At 47.1% G+C, this 23,646-nt stretch overlaps 1 protein-coding gene and 1 pseudogene across 2 annotated transcripts in view; one reads left to right on the top strand and one right to left on the bottom strand.

Annotated features, from left to right (window-relative positions):
- Positions 1-23,646, bottom strand: part of LOC130274032 (meprin A subunit beta-like) — a 142,592-nt gene that overhangs the window by 88,496 nt on the left and 30,450 nt on the right. For both annotated transcript variants that reach the window (XM_056521783.1, XM_056521782.1), the window contains exons 3-4: positions 16,934-16,984; positions 12,510-12,553 (exon numbers count right to left, since the gene is read on the bottom strand). In XM_056521783.1, the coding sequence (XP_056377758.1) occupies positions 12,510-12,553; positions 16,934-16,984 (95 nt within the window). The remainder of the gene's footprint in view (positions 1-12,509; positions 12,554-16,933; positions 16,985-23,646) is intronic.
- Positions 8,504-8,594, top strand: LOC130275244 (U2 spliceosomal RNA; annotated as a pseudogene).

Raw genomic sequence — 23,646 nt, 5'->3', positions numbered from 1 at the left:
TCTTGCAGTTCCTGTAAGGGTCGGGCGAGCGGTACTTCCCGAAATCCCTCTCAAAAACCAAAGATGCGTGCCTATCGTACTGACACCTCATCAGCAAGGACTTCACTCTGGAGATATCCTCTCGGCTACCTCCAGTCGAGACAAGAAGCTCGAGTTTCCTCCTCAGACCCTGATACAGGCGATACCTGTTCAGGGACCTGAGGCTCGAGAGCTGGCGGAAGAACCCCGCAACCCGCTTCTTGAATATCTCCCACCACTCCAGCTTATTACTACAGAGGCCCAGTAAAGGTACCTGACTCTGAAGAAAATCCTCAAAGGACTGTCTCACCTCTGCTTCCTCCAGGAGGGACGAATTCAGCTTCCAATAACCTTTACCCATCCGGGGGGTCTCTGAAACATTCAGGGAAAACAAAATCATACAGTGATCGGAGAACTCCACCTCAACCACGGACACTGCGGAAGAGACGGCTTCCTCCTTTAAATAAAACCTATCTATCCTAGACCTGCGACTACCTTGATGATAGGTGAAACCCGCGTGGCCCGAGGGGCTCCGGATGTGGGCGTCCTCTAGGCGAGCTTCTCTAGCTATGCTAATCAGTGCCACACTATCGCAAGTCAGCGGACCATTGGAGCCTCTCCGATCTTGGGACCTCGTGACATTATTGAAGTCCCCTCCAAAGATCACTTGCCGACTCGTAAAAAGAAAGGGCTTAATCCTCATAAAGAGATCTTTACGGCCCCGCTTAGTTTGCGGGGCGTAGAAGTTAATGAGCCGAAGCTCTTGTCCCTTCATGAAGACATCTAAGATCAGGCACCTCCCCATTTCTAATTCAATAACCCGTCGGCATTCAACAGGAGCGGTAAAAAGGACCGCCACCCCACTATACGGCTCAGCCGCAAGAGACCAGTGGGAGGGACCACGCCTTCACTCTCTTCTGGCTCTTACCAGAGAGGCTAGATCTGGCAACCTGGTCTCCTGTAAAAAGAAAATGTCAGCTTCAACGCGGCCGAGAAAATCAAAGGCTGCGAATCTAGCCGTATCTGACTTTATGCTGGCACAGTTAATAGATGCCAGCGTCAATGGGGTGAGTGCCGCCATACAGGGTGATTAAATTAGACGGCCACACCCTTTACTTTTTCTTTCCCTTCTTTTTAGCCCCCTCATCCCCCGAAGAAGATGAGAGGGCAGGACCACTCTTAGTTCTTTTTTTTGATTCAGTTTGGTCCATTTGATCCCCATCTACGTCCGGCCCCGGTCTAGCCCTGCCCTCCAAGGAAGGAGCCTCAATAGGACAGGGCCCAGTTCCCCCTGGAGGCTCCTTCTTCCTAGGCACCTGGCCCTCACCTTCCCCCTTCAAGGAGGGGGAGGAGATGGTATCGAGGACGAGGTACCGGTTTGACAGGTCAATCAGAGGGGGGGCAATCAGGCTTCCGTTTTGGACCTGGCCCGTAGTACAGGGAACAGAGGGCTCTGACCTCTTCTTTCTCCCTTTTCTTTTGCCCTTGTCTTTCTTTTTAGGCCTCTCTCCACTCTCCTCATCCACACTTTCATAGTGGGAGGAATCGGAAGTGTCGGCCATATTGCCCTCCTCTTTGCGCAGCATCCTGACCTCCTCATCCAGCACGTCCTCCTCCTGGGCTTCAGCGGTTACAGGGCCAGCTTCAGGAGCAGGGGCCGGAGCTACCCCCGCCACCTGGGCACTCTCCAGCTCCCTACTCCTCCTCCGATTTTCCTCCCGCCTTAGTTTGGCGGGGCCCTTTTTCCTCCTCACTAGCCCTGTTGCGCCCCCATCCCTGCCCGTGCCCTCCCCAGCCGAGGCAACTTCACAGCTCTCCTCAGCCGGAGCGGCCGCTGCACGGGCGAAGGCGCTAGGACAACGGCTGAAAGGGTGCCCGAGGACACCACACAGGTGGCACCGGATCTGCCTACAGGATGCGGCCAGATGACCCACCCCACCACACAAAGCGCAGACCTGCACAGTACAGGCTGCGCTAAAGTGGGTGGGGCTGCCACACCTGTGACAGACCTTAGGCTGCCCCTGGTAGAAGACCTGGATCCTATCACGTCCAAGGAAGGCGGCTGACGGAATGTGGGCAACTGTACTCCCTGAACGCTTGAGTTTGACGGAAAACGTCCAGGCCCCGGACCAGATCCCGTGCTCATCAAAGTTTTTCTTGGGCATGTCCGTCACATCCCCATACCGTCCGAGCCAGGTCATGATGTCATAACAAGAAAGCGACTCGTTACGGGTCAAAACGGTCACTTTCTTGACAGAGTTCTGACGGGAAATCGCCTTTACGGCGAAATCCCGCCAGCCGGGCTCGTTCTTCGCCACTTCGTAGTTCGACCAGAAGAGTTCAAGACCCTCCGGCCGAACGAAACTGACGTCAAACTCAGACGAACCATAGGGGTGAATCAGGGCAAAGATGTCGCTCGCCCTGAATTCCATCTGAAGGAGGAGCTCAACCACTTTTGCGCGAGGCGGGCACGCATCCTCGCCCCTCCAAATCAGACGGACCACATTCCTACGGTTATTGTCCTGCCCGGATGTCGGGAGGGACCAGACCACCTCCCCATTCCTCTCTCGAAAAGCCCCCAAACCGTGCCTCTCTATCCAGAAAGACAGGTCGACCTCACCCCTTCCCTCTACCTGGATCGACCTGTCACCCCTGCGTAGAGCCTCCAGGAGGCGCTGTTGCAAGAGGCCTCCAGAGCCGGACGGAGACGGGGACCCCCCTGAACCCCCGGCAGCGACATTGGCATAGCTCCTAGGAGCAGTCACTACCGGGGGGGCAGCCGGACCAGACCCAGAACCAAACCCAGAACCACTAATAACACCATTCACACCACTCCTCTCATCATCTTTCTTCCCATTCATATCACTACTACTCCCACCATCATTCACTCCACTGACTCTCCCACATACACTCCTCTCATCCACAACACTTCCACACTCAGCATTCTCACATCCAGCACTCTTATCCTGACTAACATTTTCTGGGCTGGCTGGGACTTGTAGTGTTGCAGGTTTTATTACACTCTTTTTTTCTGGCTTAGCTGCCGGGGTCGATGCTGATAGTTCCTGCTCCATAGCTGAAGTCACTTCCGGAGTCTGGGGCTGCCCCTCCGGGTGCACCCCAGCTCCTCCCACAGTGCCAGCACCTACTTTTCCCAACCACACGGGTTCTGTGGATGATGCCGGCGCCCGGACACTCCCCCCCCTCACAGAGGAGTGCCCCGCAGCGCCCACAGAATACACAGTACTCGGAGGACCGCCCCCCGAGCACACAGACCTACCACTCTCCTCCACCGGCACCCGGACACTCCCCCCCCTCACAGGGGAGTGCCCCGCAGTGCCGGTAATGCCCATAGCACTCGGGGAACCGCCCCCCGAGCACACGGCAGCATAGCTTGCCTCGCCACTGCCCACCATCAGCCCATCCTGCCCCTCCCTACCGGCAAGATGGGTGGGCTTCACATCTATTGCGCCCTCTGCCTTTTCTGACGCCATGCTGTACCCCCCATGCTGGCTCCGTTCCACCACAGAAACGGGGTCTGGCAGTCTGGGGGGCCCAGCAGCCTGAACCAGCTTTGCAGCTGGCCCAGACTGCTGGAAGGGAACAAACACATATTGTACTGTTTCCTGAATCTTTTGTTTCTTAGCTTTTCGCTTCACCACCACATCCTCACACTGATCTTCTCCAAAGGTAAAATTCTGGAGGTGGGCTGGGGACTCCTGCATTATGATCGCCCTCAACAATCCCCCAGCCTCACTTTCCACATCCTCCTCACTATCGCTTGCTGGTAGTGCCACCTGTGCTGGCTCAATGTAGCTGTCCTGTGTTTTGGTGTCATAGGGAGTAGCCACAGGAACAGCATCCATCTCCACAACTTGTGCACTTTCTTCCACCTTCTCCTCCTCCTTTACAGCTTCACCACCATCCTCGCTATCTTCACCGCCACTACTCTCCCCAACATCCACCTCCACCTTACCTGGGGATTTCGTGGCGGCAAACCGGCTGTCGTTCTCAAGCTTTTCCTTAAAGAGACCGCTCCCCTCCAAGATCTCTGCTCTCCTCTCCTCTCCTCCAGCTGCACAATCTCAGCTTTCAGTGCTGCGATCTTTTTCCTTAACTCTGGCCTGTTCTTTTTTGGTGCAGTGTTCACCAGATTCTGAGCGCCTCGCAGATCTTCTCTGGCCAACTTCAGATCCTTGCCGCACCGATCATACTCAGCAAACCTCGCGGCCAGGCGGGAGCAGTAGTTGGCACTGGACTCCTTGGGCCCTCGCTCTACCCACAACTCCACACTTCTCCTCCTCGCCTTTTGTCCACCAGATCTCTGGCTGGTACCTGTTGCCAGGGGAGCAGAGCCTGCATTGCTGCAGACTCTGCCAGATCTTCTACCCCGGGCCGGAATGGCTGTTGCTGTTTGCTCTCCACCCCCCGCCAGCCTTGAAGAACGGGAGGTGGAGGCCAGGGACGCCATGCAGGGAGGCTCTCCCGAGGAGGCTGCCACACTCCTGGGGAGGCTGATGAAACACCTGCTCTGGTCTGCTGGAAGTCTCTGGAGCACACAAAGAGACACACCCGAATGAGCTGCACACCAAACTGCTCAGGACTACAGGAAGTGCTCTCTGCTGACACCTCTGTCCATGTCAGGAACTGTCTGGAGCAGGAGAGATTTGCTCTGGACAGTTACTGACAGACAGAGGTGTCAGCAGAGAGCACTGTGGTCAGAAAGAAAAGAGCAACTCAACTTCCTCTGTAGTATACAGAAGCTGATAAGTAATGGAAGGATTAAGATTTTTTAATAGAAGTAATTTACAAATTTGTTTAACTTTCAGGAGCCAGGTGATATGAAAAAAATTGTTTACCACCAGAGTCCACATCCTCCATGGGCTCAAAGGGGGGGGGGGGGGGTGATAACCCCTTAAGCACAACCGTCAGATCCCATACCAGGATCGGTTATATAATAGTAGGTTTTAATCTTTAAACTCCTTACAGGAATCTCTTGACAAGGGGGTCTTGAGAAACTGATCTACTGGTACACTATGAAAATAAAATTTTTCATATTCTTGCATGTCCTTTTCTTATAGATTTCACCCAAGAATGTGACAGTGTTCTCAATACCGCACCAGAAAGCCCTACTTATTGTGGAAGGGCCTCAGGTTGAACACCTGAGTTAAGCAGTTCTGAGTGTTACCAACACTAGAAATTGCTCTGGGGGAAACCTCCAATATTGCCTCTAAGTCATCTGAATGAGTTGGGTAAACCAAGCTCTTTTGGGTCAAAATAGAATTATGGCTAGAGATGTCGCAAATATAAAATTTTCCGTTCGCGAGCGGCGAACGCAAATTTCCGCAAATGTTCGCGAACTTGCGAACCGTCATAGACTTCAATAGGCAGGCGAATTTTAAAACCCACAGGGACTCTTTCTGGCCACAATAGTGATGGAAAAGTTATTTCAAGGGGACTAACACCTGGACTGTGGCATGCCGGAGGGGGATCCATGGCAAAACTCCCATGGAAAATTACATAGTTGATGCAGAGTCTTGTTTTAATCCATAAAGGGCATAAATCACCTAACATTCCTACATTGTTTGGAATAAAGTGCCTTAAAACATCAGGTATGATGTTATATCGATCAGGTAGTGTAAGGGTTACGCCCGCTTCACAGTGACAGACCAAACTCCCCGTTTAACGCACCACAAACAACCGCAAACAGTCCATTTGCAAAACCGCAAACTCCCCATTTGCACAAGGTTGGATACCAAGCTAGCCATGTCCTTGTCCTCACTGATGTCATTGAAGGTCTCTTCCTCCACCCAGCCACCTACAACACCAAGGGTCCCTGAAAGGTCACAACAAGCCCCCTGGGTCGCCCGCTGTGTTTGGTCTTCCACCTCCTCAAAGGCACCTTCCTCCTCTGACTCCTCTTCTTCAGACTCCTCTCTCTGCGTAGCCTCTCTCTGCGTTATTATAAGGTGTGTTAAGTAGTCATATTCCTACCAGTTTAATCCCTGTTATGTCCCCTATCAGGGGACATGTATATGGCATCGATTTTAGAAACCGGGAGATGGAAAAAGATGCTTTGTTGGTCCTCCTACTATAAATTTGGGGCACTGTGCGTGCAATCTAATGTGCCACCAGATAGGAGTGATGTGTTAAGTAGTTCTATTCTTATGAGTTCAATCCCTGTTACGTCCCCTATCAGGGGACATTTATATGGCTTTCGCTTCATCTGGGGCAAAATGGACAGAGTCAAGAGGACTGTGATGTATAAGGAGCCCTGCAAGGATGGGAAAGGAATCCCCGATATCCCCACTCTGCTGAGGGCCTCCTTTGCCTGGGTCACTCTTACTTCCATCAGGCGGCTCAGAGAGGGGAATGTCGGCCTGGCGGTCGATCTTTGGGCTGCAGTGACATTGTGACTCACTGGAGAGGTATTCTGGGCATGCGGTGGCCTAGGGTATTGACGGAGGCAGTGGGCATCGCAAGGATAACTCCTACTAGTGTGATTTTGGTGGGGGGAATGACCTTTGTCATTCCCGGGTTCCGGACCTTATAACACTGATGAAGTCTGATGTGGAGAGAATGCCGGTTTTCTTTACGGAACTGGTGCTGGTGTGGTCGGAGATTGTTCCGAGGGTTTCGTGGCAGGGGGCCCACAATGGCGATGCCATCGAGCTATCTCGCCGGCTGGTGAGCTCGCGGAGGGCAAGGTTTGTGCGCTCGAAAGGTGGTGTGGTTGTTTGCCACCGGGAGCTCGAACGGGACAGCAGTTTTATGATCCCGGGCGGTAATGTGGTTTTATATGGTTATGTTGTTTACATATAATTAAATTTGAGCTGTGACCACTACCCAGCCCAGTTAAAATGGAGAATTGAGTCTGTCGTTTTTGGGGGGAAAGGGGGAGAGGGCTCTTGGTATATAAAGGGGAAGTGTGTTCTATGCAGTCAAATGTACACTACTGTTACACCAGATATGAGTTGCACTGGTGTGACACTGTGCCCTGGCAGGCCCTGAAACACACACGTGTGAAGGAAAGTGACAGCTATTATATTACAGTCAAAAAAGTTTTTGTTTTTTTTAAATGCAAGCTATTGTGACACCAGATATGAGTGGTGGCACTGGGCAAATGGGCACAGTATACGTTGTGAGCCTGACACACGCTGCCAGGCAGGCAAATGCAAATAGATTACACAGGGGAAAAAAATGCAGACTGATGTTCTAGCCCTAAAAAGGGCTTTTTGGGGGTGCTGTCCTTACAGCAGAGATCAGATGAGTCCTTCAGGACTTTAGTGAACACTGAATACTGTAGTTGATTGACAGAAAAAAAGGTTTCCACCGGAGTACCCCTTTTAACCAGTGGTTCACAACCAGGGTGCCTCCAGGTGTTTCAAAACACATGTGTGAAGGAAAGTGACTGCTATTATATTACAGTCAAAAAAGTTTTAGTTTTTTTTAAATGCAAGTTATTGTGACACCAGATATGAGTGGTGGCACTGGGCAAGTGGGCACAGTATACGCTGTGAGCCTGACACACGCTGCCAGGCAGGCAAATGCAATTAGATTACACAGGGGGGAAAAATGCAGACTGATGTTCTAGCCCTAAAAAAGGCTTTTTGGGGTGCTGTCCTTACAGCAGAGATCAGATGAGTCCTTCAGGACTTTAGTGGACACTGAATACACTAGCCTAGCTATCGATTTCCCTATTAAATCAGCAGCACCTACACTACCCCTCCTCTCACTAAGAATGCAGGTTCAGAATGAAGCTAAAATGGAGTCTGTCCAGGAGGTGGGAGGGTCTGGGAGGGAGGGTCTGCTGCTGATTGGCTGGAATGTGTCTGCTGACTCTGAGGTATAGGGTCAAAGTTTACTTAATGATGGCGAATAGGGGGTGGATCGAACATCGCATATGTTCGCCCGCTGCGGCGAACAAGCTATGTTCACCAGGAACTGTTCGCCAGCGAACTGTTCGGGACATCTCTAATTATGGCAATCACTGATACTTGGTCTTGCCTGATTTTTTAGCAAGACCCTCGGAAGGAAATTGGAGGGAAGATGTAGGCCAGCATGAACGTCCATGGGATTGACAGAGTGTTCATTTTTCTAACTTGGTGTTGAACCTCGTAGCCATGAGATCAATCTCCGGCAGACCCCACCTTTGCATAATTTCCTTGAATATATCCCACTCTTCAGTAGGAAGTCCCTGGCTCAGGCGATTGGCAATCATGTTAAAGGATGCTCGAATGTGAATTACAGACAGATAGGTCCTGAATAAGGAGAGTGAAGCAGGGTTAACCTAATTGCTCTGATTGCTAAAAGAACCAAGAACCTTGCAAGGGACTTGTCTGTAGTAAGGTTGATCCAAGAGGGTTGAATCAGGGACTTGCCATTTTCTAGATGACACCACCATTTAAGGGAGGACTGAGTTGAATATGTCAGGGAGTGGATTTTGTTCAGTCCTAAGGGGCTGTCTATATGGCTAGTACCTCTGATCGTTTCTCGGCCTTTTGGCTAAGATCAAGTGTAGTATCTGTTCTTATCAGTTTTATGCTGGTGGCAGGTGATGCCGGTGTGGAGCTGGTGAGGATGGTGCTGCATGGTAGGGGGCAGGTGTACCAGGGTGTTCCGGGGCTGGTTCTGAGGAATCAGCTTGACGGCTGTCCCGATGTGACCTATTCCCTCCGGGTCTCGCCATGAGGCTGAGAGGGTCTAGAGCCGAGGTTCTTTAGTGCCTCGGGGAGTGGTGATCCCGAGGTGCCAAAACTCACTTGGAGTATTGGCTCACTGAGTGGAAGCACGGGCACCATGATCTCTTCACCTTGTGGCACTCACATCTTGATTCCCGGCCTTCTGGCTAGGATCAGAGACATTTTTGAAGATCCGGCCAGATGTCCGGGCAGTATATCTGTGCACATTCACTTATTTAATTTATTTTCGTCACTGTGTCACTTTTTGCGTCTTGTGTGTTCACAGGATTGTTAGAATGCGGTGGCCATTCTGGGTGTCCCTCCTAGCGGTCTAGGGGAGGTGTGTGTGTCCATCAGGTTCCTCACCTCCCTTCAAAAACCCTGGGTACTCCTGCATGGGCAGGGTACCGACCGTTTACGGCTCTGCAGGCAGATACCTTGGCTAAAGCAGGTAGCTTTTGGTCTGGAGGCGAAGGGTAAGGTTTGTTAGGGGTCCTCTCTCCTGTCAGAGAAGGGCTTGCGATAGACCGCATCCTTTGTGCACATTTTTTTTGTGTAACACATTTGCACTTTTTCTTGCACTTTGGGTGATTCGAGAGCACATTCCTCGGCTCTTAGAAAAAGAAAGAAAAAAAAAGTACCTTTGACTGCAGAGGAGGTTTGTGCCAGGGAACTGAAACTGCGGTTGCAGACATCAGTCTCAACATTCTTAATAGCATCAGAATATGGCTTGAAAATGGCTGCCATGCATTAGCCAAAACGTTGCCTTGTGTCTTTGATCTTTCTCTCGGGAAAGAGATCTAGAGACATTTAACCGAATTGACTACTAAGCCAAGGAATCTCACAATGGTTGCTGGAAGAATATTGGATTTGTTCCACCCTAGCTAATAAAGGAAAGATACTGCTAGATGCAGGTGTTGGGACAGGATTGACTGGGAAGGGGTCTGTGGAGCCAATTGTCAGGTAAAGGACTATGCTTAGACCCTGAAGCTTTAGGACAGCAGCTACCACCACCACTACTTTTGTAAATGTATGTGGGGCCGAAGAAATTCCAAACAGGAGGGCATCAAACTGAAGATGTTTTAGGACCCCTTCCCTTCTTAAATATTTTCTGGATGCAGGGTGGATAGGAATATGGAGTTAGACATCCTTGAGATCCAGAGATGACAGGTAGAGTCCCCTACTGACTGGCTTGTCTCCATCCGAAAGCGTTTGAGCTTTATGTACTGATTGAAAAAGCTCAGATCTATAAGCATCCTCCAATCCCTGGTAAACTTGGGTACCAGGTAGACTGGGGAATAGATCCTGTCTCTCCGCTCTACAGGAGGAACCTCCTCTAAGGCACCTTTTCAGAATATATTCCAGAATATAGGTTTCTAGGACGTGTTGCTTAGCGTGAGGTAGAATCCTGGTCATCACAAACTTGGTAGTTGGAAAGGATTCAAGGTCTATTGAATAACCATCTGCTATTATTCATAGGACCCAAAGGTCCTGAATGTCCAAGTCTAGGAGTCTAAAATAGTTACGTAGACTGCTGACTAGGAGCAAAAGGGGAGAAGGGGGAAACCGTCTTGAATCCAAGAGCCTCGAAGAGGGCCCAAAGTCAGAGCAAAGAGTTTTTATCTTTTGAGCCTCGGTATTGTTTCACACCCCAGAGTTGTGTGTCCCAATCTCTCTGGGGCCTACACTGAAGAGCAGACCTGTCCCAACCGCAAAAGCACTATAAGGGAAGGCTTTTGCCTATCTTGTCCGATAGCCCTTTAATAATGCAGTCCAGCTCTGTGCCAAACAATCAAATCAAATAAGAGGCTAAATAAGTTGTGTTTGGAGGAATTTTCCGCTTTCTATGGTTTTAACCAAAGGGGTGGTTGCCAGCGCAGACTAGGGCAATAGATTTTGTGGGCAACTTTACTTGCTGGAGAGCAGCTTCAGACAAAAAAGACCAAAATGTTGTCTCAAGAGACCCCCTGGTCTATATCTATCTGGATTTGCTGAAGACTGGTCTTCAAAGAATTTACTACCTCCGAAGAGAAAACTGCCCCAGAGGCTGAAGAAGCCAACTAAAGAGTGCAGTTGGCTTTCCTATCATTGGTTCTGCAGACTGGACCCATTTTCTGCATTCTTTCAGAAGTTTGGCAATTGTTATCTCCACTTAAGGGGGCGGGGGGGGGGGGGGTTGGGAGCAATCCACTGTCGGAGGTCTTACCTCTGCTTCTATCATAGCCACGACTCTGTAATTGTTGGAGCCTGTCTGCAGCGGCCTCTACCAATGGAGCGCAGATTACACAGATCAATGCAGTTTAATAGAACGCATTGATCTGTATAAGGAATTCCAATTATTCCTCCTAAGGCTAGGTTTCCACTTGGTTTTTTTTCTAGCATTTTTACTTTTCTGTGGAGATTGCATATTTGGCCCTTTTGGCAATTTGGGAATTTTGTTGGGTACCAAAAAAAAATAAAAAATGGAGTAGGGATGGGAAAAATTGTAGGGAACAAATTTTCTATTTTTTAGCAGGAAACAATTTATGTGTGTGGGCAGGGACCTGAAAATGTACTCAGCAATATAAAAAATGGATGAGGGGTCAATGTCTTTTAAAAATAATATATTTTTTATTTTCATTTTATATACTATATTAACTATATGTCGATGCTTATTTGGTGTACTATCACCATCCCAGCATGGAACAAACTGTGTTCCATGTTGGGAGCAGTAGTACCTGCACTAAGGGACAGATCACAGCGGGTCTCCTTCCTGAGAAAAAACAGGTGCCTTCAGCACCGTTTCTTGGCAGGAACTACTGCTCAGCGGGAACTACTGCTCCTAACATGGAATACACTCTGTTCCATGCGGGGAGTAGTGGTAGTAGCGTAAATAAGGATGGACATATAGTTAATATAGTATTAAACACAATATTTATTAAAAATAACATTATTAAAATACAGTAAATACATTAGTAATAAAGTTTCATTAAAATGTTTTCCCATCTCTACTGCATCTTACCTAAAAAAAATGCCAGAAAAAAACCAAGTGGAAACCTAGTATAACAGTCCCATAAGGGGACAAATAAAGTGTATGGAAAAAAAAGTTTAATAAATGTTTAAAATAACCCCTTCCATATTTAAAGTTCAAATCACCCCCTTTTCCTATTTTCAATATAAAAAAACATGTAAACTAAAAATATTTGGTATCACCGCGTGCATAATTGTTCGAACTATTAAATATAATATTATTTATCCCATATGGTAAACGGCGTAAATGAAAAAAAAATACCAATCTCCAGACTTAGGACTTTTTGATCAGGCCATATCTCAGAATTTTTTTTTGTAAAAAGTGATTTATTTTTAAATTATTAAAACATGACTGAAACTATACAAATTTGGTATTGCTGTATTCGGGCCAATCTAAAGTATCAAGATAACAGGAAAAAAAGGAACACACTCCCATATTTGAAAAATTGCATTTTTTTTCCAATTTCACCTTACAAATTTTTATTTTGTTTCGGTGTGGGTTTGTAGATGAAAACATAAGAGAGTTATGGCTATTAAAGGGAATGGAGAAAAAAAACGAAAATTGCCCTGTCCTTATGGGGTTAATAAAACAACTAATTGCGGTATGTTGGTATACAACATCCAACACGATTACCGTAATACTGCGATGGGTTGCTGTTTTTAACCATGCAAGATTTTTTTGTTCTAAAGTTCACTAATGGCATTGGAGATCTATTGACTTGCCAGAAGTGTTGTCGCTCCATGGATGTCAAGGTGGGAAGTGTGGGGTTTATTCATAAAATGTAAATAACAATCACTTACCTCTTCTATTTTAATGTCTCCTTCAAATAAATCCAAACCAGAAGCTGCAATGTGTATAATAAAAGACATTTAGAGAGTTTTTTTTCATTTGGCACGCCAGATTTGATGCACTTTTTACTGTGTGTGTTCACAGTTCACCACCATAGAATTCACTATGAATTCTTCAGTGTACCAGAGAATGACTGAGAATAATGTCAAGTGATCTGTCACAATATGATGGCTCAAAGAAAACTGAGCAGTGACCAAGGGATGATAAAAATATTAAAATGTTTGAAATGGGCTGCGTATGCAATACATTCTTTATATCCTATATCCTCCATTAAATTCACTTGTTTTATACCCCTTTGCTAAATAATATACAGCAAATCCCCAGGCATTTACCATACGTTACTGCAAAATTGCTATAACAGATTACTGCAATTTTAGTGTTATGTTTTTGTTCAGTTACATCACCTTTTTCTTTCAATATTGTCTTCATGATAACAGATTTATTACATACTGGAACCTTTGGCTGCTTTCACACTATGAGAATTCATCCGTTATTAAATGTCCGTTTTCTGTGTAAAAACAGACGTTTAATAACGGATGAAATAAAGGGTGCCTACTCTCTGCTAAACTTGTCTGTCCATATCCTGCTAAAAACAGCCCGCTGATGCCTTTCATTTCAACTGCCCAAACAGAGTCAATATGCGTTATCTTAAGCAGACTCAAAAATGTGGTCCAGTCCGCCTAAAGTAGGGCTTACATCCTGAACGAAATTACTAGGTGACTCAGTTCAGGCAATTGAAGTGAATGGCACCCACTACTCTCCACCACCATATACATTAGCAGCTTGTTCTCTAAAGGATGTGGACAGATACGTCTAGCGGAGAGTAATAACTCTGTAAACCTAGCCTTACTCTTTTAGAAACCCTTTTATAGGTAAGAAAGCAGAAAGAGGGGGAAGACATATAGGTTGGCGGGGGAAGGGAGCAATGGCAGCAAGGGTGATGGCCTCCCATAGACTTGCATTGAGGGGGCAGGCTGTGATGTCACAAGGGGACGGGGCCGTGACGTCACGATACTCCGGCCCCTGTATCACCCGTCATCAGGCACGGAGCCTGATGACGCGCGGCTCTTCATAAATTCTGCGAACGGACTTCGGGATCTACGGTTTAGACTGTATATAGAGGGGCACTCCGGCGCTTAGACATCTTGTCCCCTATCCAAAGGATAGGGGATAAGATGCCTGATCACGGGGGTCCCGCCGCTGGGGACCCCCGTGATCTTGCACGCAGCACCCGTGTTAAAATCAGTCCCCGGAGCATGTTCGCTCCGTGTCTGATTACCGACGACCACAGGGGAGGCGGCGTGTGACGTCACGCCTCCGCCCCCGTGTGACGTCACGCTCCGCCCCTCAATGCAAGCTCTCACGCCCCCTCCCATAGGCTTGCATTGAGGAGCGGAGCGTGACGTCACACGGGGGCGGAGGTGTGACGTCACACGCTGCCTGCCCCGTGGTCGCCAGTAATCAGACCCGAAGCGAACATGCTCCGGGGACTGATTTTAACACGGGTGCTGCGTGCAAGATCACGGGGGTCCCCAGCGGCGGGACCCCCGTGATCAGGCATCTTATCCCCTATCCTTTGAATAGGGGATAAGATGTCTAAGCGCCGGAGTGCCCCTCTAAATACAGTCTAAACCGTAGATCCCGAAGTCCGTTCGCAGAATTTATGAAGAGCCGTGCGACTTTTAATAAATTAGGTGCACAATAGACCGGCCTTACGCTATGTAGGTTGGTCTATAATGATCCGGAAAATAGACAACTTTAATTAATCCCCCCCCCCCCCCCCAATGATTCTATTAAATATGCACATTTCCTTTATTACTATATATACTCCCTGTATCACTATATTCACACTCCCATTATTGCTATACATACACTCCCTATATCGCTATAAATACACTTCCTATCAGACACACATGATGATCGCTCCCGGTCTGTCATAGCTCCGCTGGCTTTCTTCACACTTTTGCCCCAGCAGGCCATGACACGTGCAGCCGGTAAATCTGCAGTAACTGTGTAATGCCAGCATGTCCATAAAACCTGGTACTACAGTGTACCTAATAAAGTGGCCAAGGAGTGTATTTTCATGTACAGATATGACTTTTATACGCCAAAGTAACATCTATACATCCAATGTATTACAGAAGATCCTGGGGGATATTTAGCAAAATCTGTGCAGGGGAAAAGTGGAGCAGTGGCCCACAGCAAATAATAAGTATCTAGCATTCATTTTTCAAAGGCCTTTTGTTTAACCTGTTAAGGACCCATGACGTACGCGTACGTTATGAGTCCGCTCCCGATCTATAATGCAGGGCCACGGCGTGGCCCCGCGTCATAGTGGGTCGGGCCCGGCCTCTAACAACGGCCGGGACCCGTGGCTAAAGTTGAACGCCACATCTAAAGTAAAAGTGAAAGCATGCCAGTTAGCTCAGGGAGCTGTTCGGGATAGCCGCGGCGAAATCGCGGCATCCCGAACAGCTTACAAGACAGCTGGAGGATCCCTACCTGCCTCCTCGCTGTCCGATCGCTGAATGACTGCTCAGTGCCTGAGATCCAGCCATGAGCAGTCAAGCGGCAGAATCATCGATCAGTGGTTTCTTATGAGAAACCAGTGATCAATGTGAAAGATCATTGTGTGCAGTGTTATAGGCCCCTATGGGAGCTATAACACTGCAAAAAAAAAAGTGAAAAAAAAAGTGAATAAAGATCATTTAACACCTCCCCTATTAAAAGTTTGAATCACCCCCTTTTCCCAATAAAAAAAAAAACTGTGTAAATAAAAATAAACATATGTGGTATCGCCGCGTGCGGAAATATCCGTATTATAAAAATATATCGTTAATTAAACCGCACGGTCAATGGCGTACGCGCAAAAAAAATCAATAATTCCTATCAATGCAAAAATGGTACCGCTAAAAGCTTCAGATCACGGTGTAAAAAAATGAGCCCTCATACCGCCCCATACACGGAAAAATAAAAAAGTTATAGGGGTCAGAAGATGACAATTTTAAACGTATTAATTTTCCTGCATGTAGTTATGTAGTTTTTCCAGAAGTACGACAAAATCAAACCTACATAAGTAGGGTATCATTTTAATCGTATGGACCTACAGAATAATGATAAGGTGTCATTTTTACCGAAAAATTTACTATGTAGAAACGTAAGCCCCCAAAAATTGCAAAACGGCATATTTTTTTTTCAATTTTGTCGCACAATGATTTTTTTTTCCGTTTCACCGTAGATTTTGGGGCAAAATGACTGACGTAATTACAAAGTAGAATTGGTGGCGCAAAAAATAAGCCATCATATGGATTTTTAGGTGCAAAATTGAAAGAGTTATGATTTTTTAAAGGTAAGGAGGAAAAAACAAAAATGCAAAAACGGAAAAACCCCGGGTCCTTAAGGGGTTAAATAAAAGAAGGAATTTGATAGGTTGCTATGGGCAACTACTCCACTATTCCTCTGCACAGGTTTTGATAAATCTCCCCCATCTTCTCTAATACAGACATACTTTGGGTGTATAAATAAATCCCCCCCCACTCCCCAATCTTCTCCGTTGCATGCACCCATACTGTATGGTTACCTACAAAATGTGGTATCAAGGACATGGCTTGTTGTATTACAGTGGTCCCTCAACATACGATGGTAATTCCTTTCAAATGAACGATCGTTAGTTGAAACCATCGTATGTTGAGGGATCCATGTAATGTAAAGTATAAGGCAGTGGTCTCCAACCTGCGGACCTCCAGATGTTGCAAAACTATCCGGGCATGCTATCCGGGCAGCTGTCCGGGCATGCTGGGAGTTGTAGTTTTGCAACATCTGGAGGTCCGCAGGTTGAAGACCACTGGTAAAGGAGTTTATACAGTACTCACCTGTCCTCACCGCTCACTGCTGCCCTGGATGTCGCCCTCCATCGCTGTCGCCGCGTCCCTGGATGTCGCCCTCCATTGGACCGTCTCTGCTGCGTCTCTTCATCGCCGTCATCACGTCACTGCGCACGCCGTTCCTATTGGATGACGACGATGGAGAGCGCCGGCGATGCAAGGGATCCCAAAGAGGACGGTCCGGAGCGCCGGTACAGGTGAGTGACACCCACCGGACCACACGGGGCACCTTAAACGGCTATCCGGTGGCAGCTGAAGCAGTCTGCGCTGCCGGATAGCCATCTATGCGATGGCCCCGACATAAAAAAGCATCGTATGTTGATGCTGCCTTCAACATGCGATGGCCTCTGAGAGGCCATCGCATGTTGAAATGATTGTATGTCGGGGCCATCGTAGGTCGGGGGGGTCACTGTATAATGCTATAATATCTGTATGCTAGAATACATTATTTAGACTTCAATTGTTATGATGAACAATATATTAGAACACACCTTCATTTATGCCAAGGATGTCACTATAGAGTGGAAGATCGTTGCCAAATACTGTAGAGAGAAAAAAGAACATATGAAGTTAACCTGCAGTTAAATATACAATGCTAGAACTTCAAGTGATTAATATTGCTCTACGGTGCCAGCTGCCATCCACTAGTTGCCATGGCTGAGATTAAAGGAGAAGTATCATGGGGAAAAACGTATCCCATATCCTATGGGGGTCCGACTGCTGTTAAAGGGGTTATCCAGGAAAAAACTTTTTTTTATATATCAACTGCCTCCAGAAAGTTAAACAGATTTGTAAATTGTATATAACGTAGGGAGATAGGAAGGAAGAGAGCATGTTAAAGGGTTACTGCACCTGTAATGGAGATACTGCGTGGTATCGGTGGCCCATGATAGGTCTCCTGCGGGGTGCACATATGAAATGTGTGAAGTATCAATACAAGTAAAGGAAAGGGCACGTACTTGCACTCACCGCTCAACGGAGACAGCTCGGTATAGGAGTCCGGTCCACGGAAGGCTGGGTCACAGCATCGGTGCAGGTAAGTGGACCGGACTCCTATACCGAGCTGTCTCCGTTGAGCGGTGAGTGCACATACATGCCCTTTCCGTTAGATTTGTAAATTACTTCTATTAAAAAATCTTAATCCTTTCAGTACTTATGAGCTGCTGAAGTTGAGTTGTTCTTTTCTGTCTAAGTTCTCTCTGAAGACACCTGTCTCAGAAACTGTCCAGAGCAGAAGCATGTCCCCATAGCAAACCTCTTCTGTTCTGTGCAATTCCCGAGACAAGCAGAGATGTCAGCAGAGAGCACTGTTGCCAGACAGAAAAGAACAACTCAACTTCAGCAGCTGATAATTATTGGAAGGATTAAGATTTCTTAATAGAAGTAATTTACAAATCTGTTTAACGTTCTGGAGCCAGGTGATATAAAAAAAAAAAAGGTTTTTCCTGGAATACCCCTTTAAAGGAGTAGTCCAGTGGTGATTCAGTGGTGAGCAACTTATCCCCTATCCTAAGGATAGGGGATAAGTTGCAGATCGCGGGGGGTCCGACCCCTGGGGCCCCCCGCGATCTCCTGTACGGAGCCCCGACAGCCCGCTGGAAGGGGGCGTGTCGACCTCCGCACGAGGCGGCGGCCGACACGCCCCCTCAATACAACTCTATGGCAGAGCCGAAGCGCTGCCTTCGGCAATCTCCGGCTCTGCCATAGAGATGTATTGAGGGGGCGTGTCGGCCGCCGCCTCGTGCGGGGGTCGACACCCGCTATCTCAGCGGAGAGCCGGGGCCCCGTACAGAGAGATCGCAGGGGGCCCCAGCGGTCGGACCCCCCGCGATCTCAAACTTATCCCCTATCCTTAGGATAGGGGATAAGTTTTTCACCACTGGACTACCCCTTTAACCTCCCTAAGCCCTCCTTGTCCCCTCTAGACCCCCCTGTATACCTCCAGACCCCTCTGTTCATCCCTGTCCCCTCTGACCTCCTCCAAACACCTCTGTTTAACCCTTTCTAGTATATAAAGTGACAAAAAAAATCTGCATTTCTGGACTCAACCATTTTTTTTTTACGTTTATGCCATTAACCGTGCCATTTAATTAACATTATATTAATAATTTGGACATTTACGCACACAAAAATATGTTTATTTTGTTTACAGTATTTTATTTATAAAATGGGAAAAGGGTGTGTGGGGGGGGGGGGGGGGGTGATGCAAACTTTTATTAGGAAGGTATTCTACCCATTTGTCTTGCCTGCAGAACACATATGGAGGGAACAGGTAGGCATCAGGCTGTATATAGTATATATCAGTGTTTCCCATACAGGGTGCCTTCAGCTGTTGGAAAACTGCATATCACTGCATGCCCTCACAGCCTATGACTGTCTGGGCATGCTTGGAGTTGTAGATTTGCAACAGCTGGAGGAACCCTGTTTGGTAAATATACTATATACAGCCTGTAGCATACCTGCTCTCTCCATATGTGTTCTGCCTCTACCTCTAAATGTAATGCCCCCTGCATGTGGCCACATGGGCAGCAAGCAGGACACTTCAGCAGCGACGTCGTGCATGTCAGAGGACATACCACACACTCAGACAGCTCTGCTCTTAAAATGGCAGAGCTGTCTAAAAGTGACTGCTGGTGGCTGCAGCCCTTAAGTGCAGAGGGGCTGGGTCAGGGGTGCCCTTGTTCATCTGGGTGTACGGGGCCTGGAGCAGGATCTCCAGGAACGCCAATATAAAAGGGGTACTCCACTGGAAAACATTTTCTTTTAAATAAACTGGTGCCAGAATGTTAAACAGATTTGCAAATTACTTCTATTAAAAAAAATCCCAATCCTTCCAGTACTTATCAGCTGCTGTATGCTCCACAGGAAGTTATTTTCTTTTTGAATTTCCTTTCTGCCTGACCAAAAGTGCTCTCTGCTGACACCTCTTTCCATGTCAGGAACTGCCCAGAGCAAAAGAGGTTTGCTATGGGGATTTGCTCCTCCTCTGGATAGTTCCTGATACAGACTGAGGTTTCAGCAGAGAGCACTTGTGGTCAGGCAGAAATGAAATTCAAAAAGAAAATAACTTCCTGTGTATTATATAGCAGCTGATAAGTACAGGAAGGATTGCGATTTTTTAATGGAAGTAATTTACAAATCTGTTTAATTTTCAGGCACCAGTTGATTTAAAAGAAAATGTTTTCCAGTGGAGTACCCCTTTAATCATGCCATGGCTAAACCTGTACATCTGATTCCGGCCATTCTCTACATAGATAATGACAAGGTACTAAAAATACCAGATGTACCAGTAAAATATCGGCCAGTTGACAACTCTACTGACTCCCCTGTAATACTCCAGATTCCTCTGTCCATTCCTGACCCCTCTGTCCATCCCTGACTCCTGTACTTCTCCAGACTCCTCTATCCAACCCTGAACCATATTCTGCTGGAAGAGTCAAGCTATGTTAACACAGCAGTAAAGTGTGCCATCCGTACAACATGGGCGGACATTCTGCACATTTGGAAGTTCCATCAGATGCATTGACGGCTTGGAAATGCGCTGTCTCATACACGGCAATGTATTTTTAAAGCAAAATGCACAGAAAGAATAGACAAGTCTACAGATGCTGGAATCAGGATTTCTGTGGAAGAAACAAATGCAACATAAATTCCACCATGTGCACAGTGCAGCAGAATCCCACTGAAATCAATGGCACTCTGCTGCAGCAAAATGTCCATGCAGAATATTTTGTCAGAATTCTGCACGGACATTTTGCCATGTGAACATACCCTCACTGTTTACATACATTACATTACTTATCCTGTACTGACCCTGAGTTATATCTTGTATTATACCTTAGAGCTGTACTCACTATTCTGCTGGTGAGGTCACTGTGTACATACATTACATTACTTATCCTGTACTGATCCTGAGTTATATCTTGTATTATACCTTAGCACTGTACTCACTATTCTGCTGGTGGGGTCACTGTTTACATACATTACATTACTTATCCTGTACTGACCCTGAGTTATATCTTGTATTATACCTTAGAGCTGTACTCACTATTCTGCAGGTGAGGTCACTGTTTACATACATTACATTATTTATCCTGTACTGACCCTGAGTTATATCTTGTATTATACCTTAGAGCTGTACTCACTATTCTGCTGGTGAGGTCACTGTGTACATACATTACATTACTTATCCTGCACTGATCCTGAGTTATATCCTGTATTATACTCCAGAGCTGCACTCACTATTCTGCTGGAGAAGCCACTGTGTACATGTGCTACACTGTGGTCCGCTGTGCTGTTACAATGTGCCTCGCTGAACGTTGGCCTGCCAGAGCTGCCACTGACATATCAAGGAAGGTGAGTGAGACTGCCACAAGCACAGATTTGGAGGTACTGCTATTATATAGAACTGTAACTTTGTTGTAGAATGGTGTGAATCTCAGGACATTGCTGCAATACACTGACTGCACTAAACAGTATGATGCTAACATATATGTTGATAATATTCCTCCTTGTATACTGGTATTATTTGTAATATTAGTCTCAGTATACATGAATTGGTCAGTAACAGTATAATGGTAATATATATGGCAGTGGCGGATCCAGGGGGGGGGAGGGGGGGGGTCAACGGAGCAATTGTCGACGGGTGTGAGAAAGGGGGGGGAGCAAATTATAAGTGAGAGGGGCAAATTATAAGTCAGGGTTATATGTCAGGGGGACATTACATGTGAGGGGCACAGGACATGGGGTTATATCAAGGGGCACATGACAGGGGGGCATTATATGTGGGGGCACATGACAGGACCCCCCCTGTCATGTGCCCATCATATACAGTACCCCATGTCCTGTGCCCCTCACATATAATACCTTTTGTTTGTGTGCTGGTGATGTGTAGGAGCACCAAATTTATTAAAAGGTAGCAGACCATTTGATACATTTTGTGCAGGTAAACATTTTCTAAAATTTCACTCTTCAATGAAACCAAAAAGCTAAGTCTGGTCTGGTGTTGTTTTAGAGACTTTTCAGTGGCTTTGCGCCTTTTTTGCGCCTTTTCACAAAAAGGTGCATTTCATAAAACCCGTCCATATCATGTGTATTGCCAAAATCAGTGGATTGCAACTCAAGTGCAAAAAAGGCACAAATTAACCCTGCTTGCGTCTTTTTTGCACCATTTGCGATTGTGTTTTCATTTTATATATTATGTAAATATTTTCATAAAAAGGCCCAGAAAAATTCTCAGCACCAGGCCCATGATGCTCTTAATCCGGCCCTGCCTGAGGGGATTTATTCCCCAGTAGGTTTGTTGTATACATGTGGGGGGTTTCCGCTGTTCTGGAACCATGGGGGCTTTATTAACGCACATGGCCCCCGACTTCAATTCCAGCTGAATTCTCTCTCCAAAAGCCCAATGGCACTCCTTCTGTCCTGAGACCTGTAGTGCGCCAGCAGAACACTATGTCCATATATTTCCTTACTCGGGAGAAATGGGGCTTCAGTTGTCCATTTTCTCCTATTAACCCATGTGAAAATGAAAAATTTGTAGTAACACCATCATTTTAATGTTAGAAATCACATTTTTCATTTTCACGTCCAACTTCAACGCAAACCCGTCAAATACCTGTGAGGTGTTAAAGGGGTACTCCAGAGGAAAACTTTTTTTTTTTTTTTTTTATCAACTGGTGCCAGAAAGTTAAACAGATTTGTATATTACTTCTATTAAAAAAATCTTAATCCTTCCAGTACTTATTAGCTGCTGAATACTACAGAGGAAATTATTTTCTTTTTGGAACACAGAGCTCTCTGCTGACATCATGACCACAGTGCTCTCTGCTGACACCTCTGTCCATTTTAAGAACTGTCCATGTTACGCCGAGCGCTCCGGGTCCCTGCTCCTCCCCGGAGCGCTCACGGCGTCTCTCTCCCTGCAGCGCCCCGGTCAGTCCCGCTGACCGGGAGCGCTGCACTGACATGGCCGTCGGGGATGCGATTCGCACAGCGGGACGCGCCCGCTCGCGAATCGCATCCCAAGTCACTTACCCGTTCCGGTCCCCTGCTGTCATGTGCTGGCGCGCGCGGCTCCGCTCTCTAGGGCGCGCGCGCGCCAGCTCTCTGAGACTTAAAGGGCCAGTGCACCAATGATTGGTGCCTGGCCCAATTAGCTTAATTGGCTTCCACCTGCTCCCTGGCTATATCTGCTCACTGCCCCTGCACTCCCTTGCCGGATCTTGTTGCTATTGTGCCAGTGAAAGCGCTCCCTTGTGTGTTCCTAGCCTGTGTTCCAGACCTCCTGCCGTTGCCCCTGACTACGAACCTTGCCGCCTGCCCCGACCTTCTGCTACGTCTGACCTTGCCTCTGCCTAGTCCTTCTGTCCCACGCCTTCTCAGCAGTCAGCGAGGTTGAGCCGTTGCTAGTGGATACGACCTGGTTGCTACCGCCGCAGCAAGACCATCCCGCTTTGCGGCGGGCTCTGGTGAACACCAGTAGCCACTTAGAACCGGTCCACCAGCACGGTCCACGCCAATCCCTCGCTGACACAGTGGATCCACAACCTGTAAGCCGAATCGTGACAGTCCAGAGTAGGAGAAAATCCCCATGGAAAACATATGCTGCTCTGGACAGTTCCTAAAATGGACAGAGATGTCAGCAGAGAGCACTGTGCTCGTGATGTCAGCAGAGAGCTCTGTGTTCCAAAAAGAAAATCATTTCCTCTGCAGTATTCAGCAGCTAATAAGTACTGGAAGGATTAAGATTTTTTTAATAGAAGTAATTTACAAATCTGCTTAACTTTTTGTCACCAGTTGATTAAAAAAAGAAATTTACAAATCTGTTTCACTTTCTGGCACCAGTTGATCAAAAAAAAAAAAAAAAAAGTTTTCCACCGGAGTACCCCTTTAAGGCTTACTGTACCCCTTGTTACGTTCCTTGAGGGATGTAGTTTCCGAAATAGTGTCATGTGCAGTTTTTTTTTGCCGTCCTAGCTCCATGGGCACTTCCTAAATGCAATGTGCCCCCCAAAAACCATGAAAGCTAAATTTGCCCTACAAAATCCCACACTTGCTCTTTCCCTCTTGAGCCATGTTACGAGCCCTCAGAGCAGTTCACGTCAAAATATGAGGTATTGCCATATTAAAGAGAGATTGGGTTACAAATTTTGGGGGGCTATTTCTCCTTTTACCCCTTGTAAAAATGAAAAAAATGGGGCTA

The sequence above is a fragment of the Hyla sarda genome, chromosome 5 (assembly GCF_029499605.1).
Source record: "Hyla sarda isolate aHylSar1 chromosome 5, aHylSar1.hap1, whole genome shotgun sequence".
Taxonomy (NCBI): domain Eukaryota; kingdom Metazoa; phylum Chordata; class Amphibia; order Anura; family Hylidae; genus Hyla; species Hyla sarda.
This window is presented reverse-complemented; position numbering and strand designations above follow the sequence as displayed.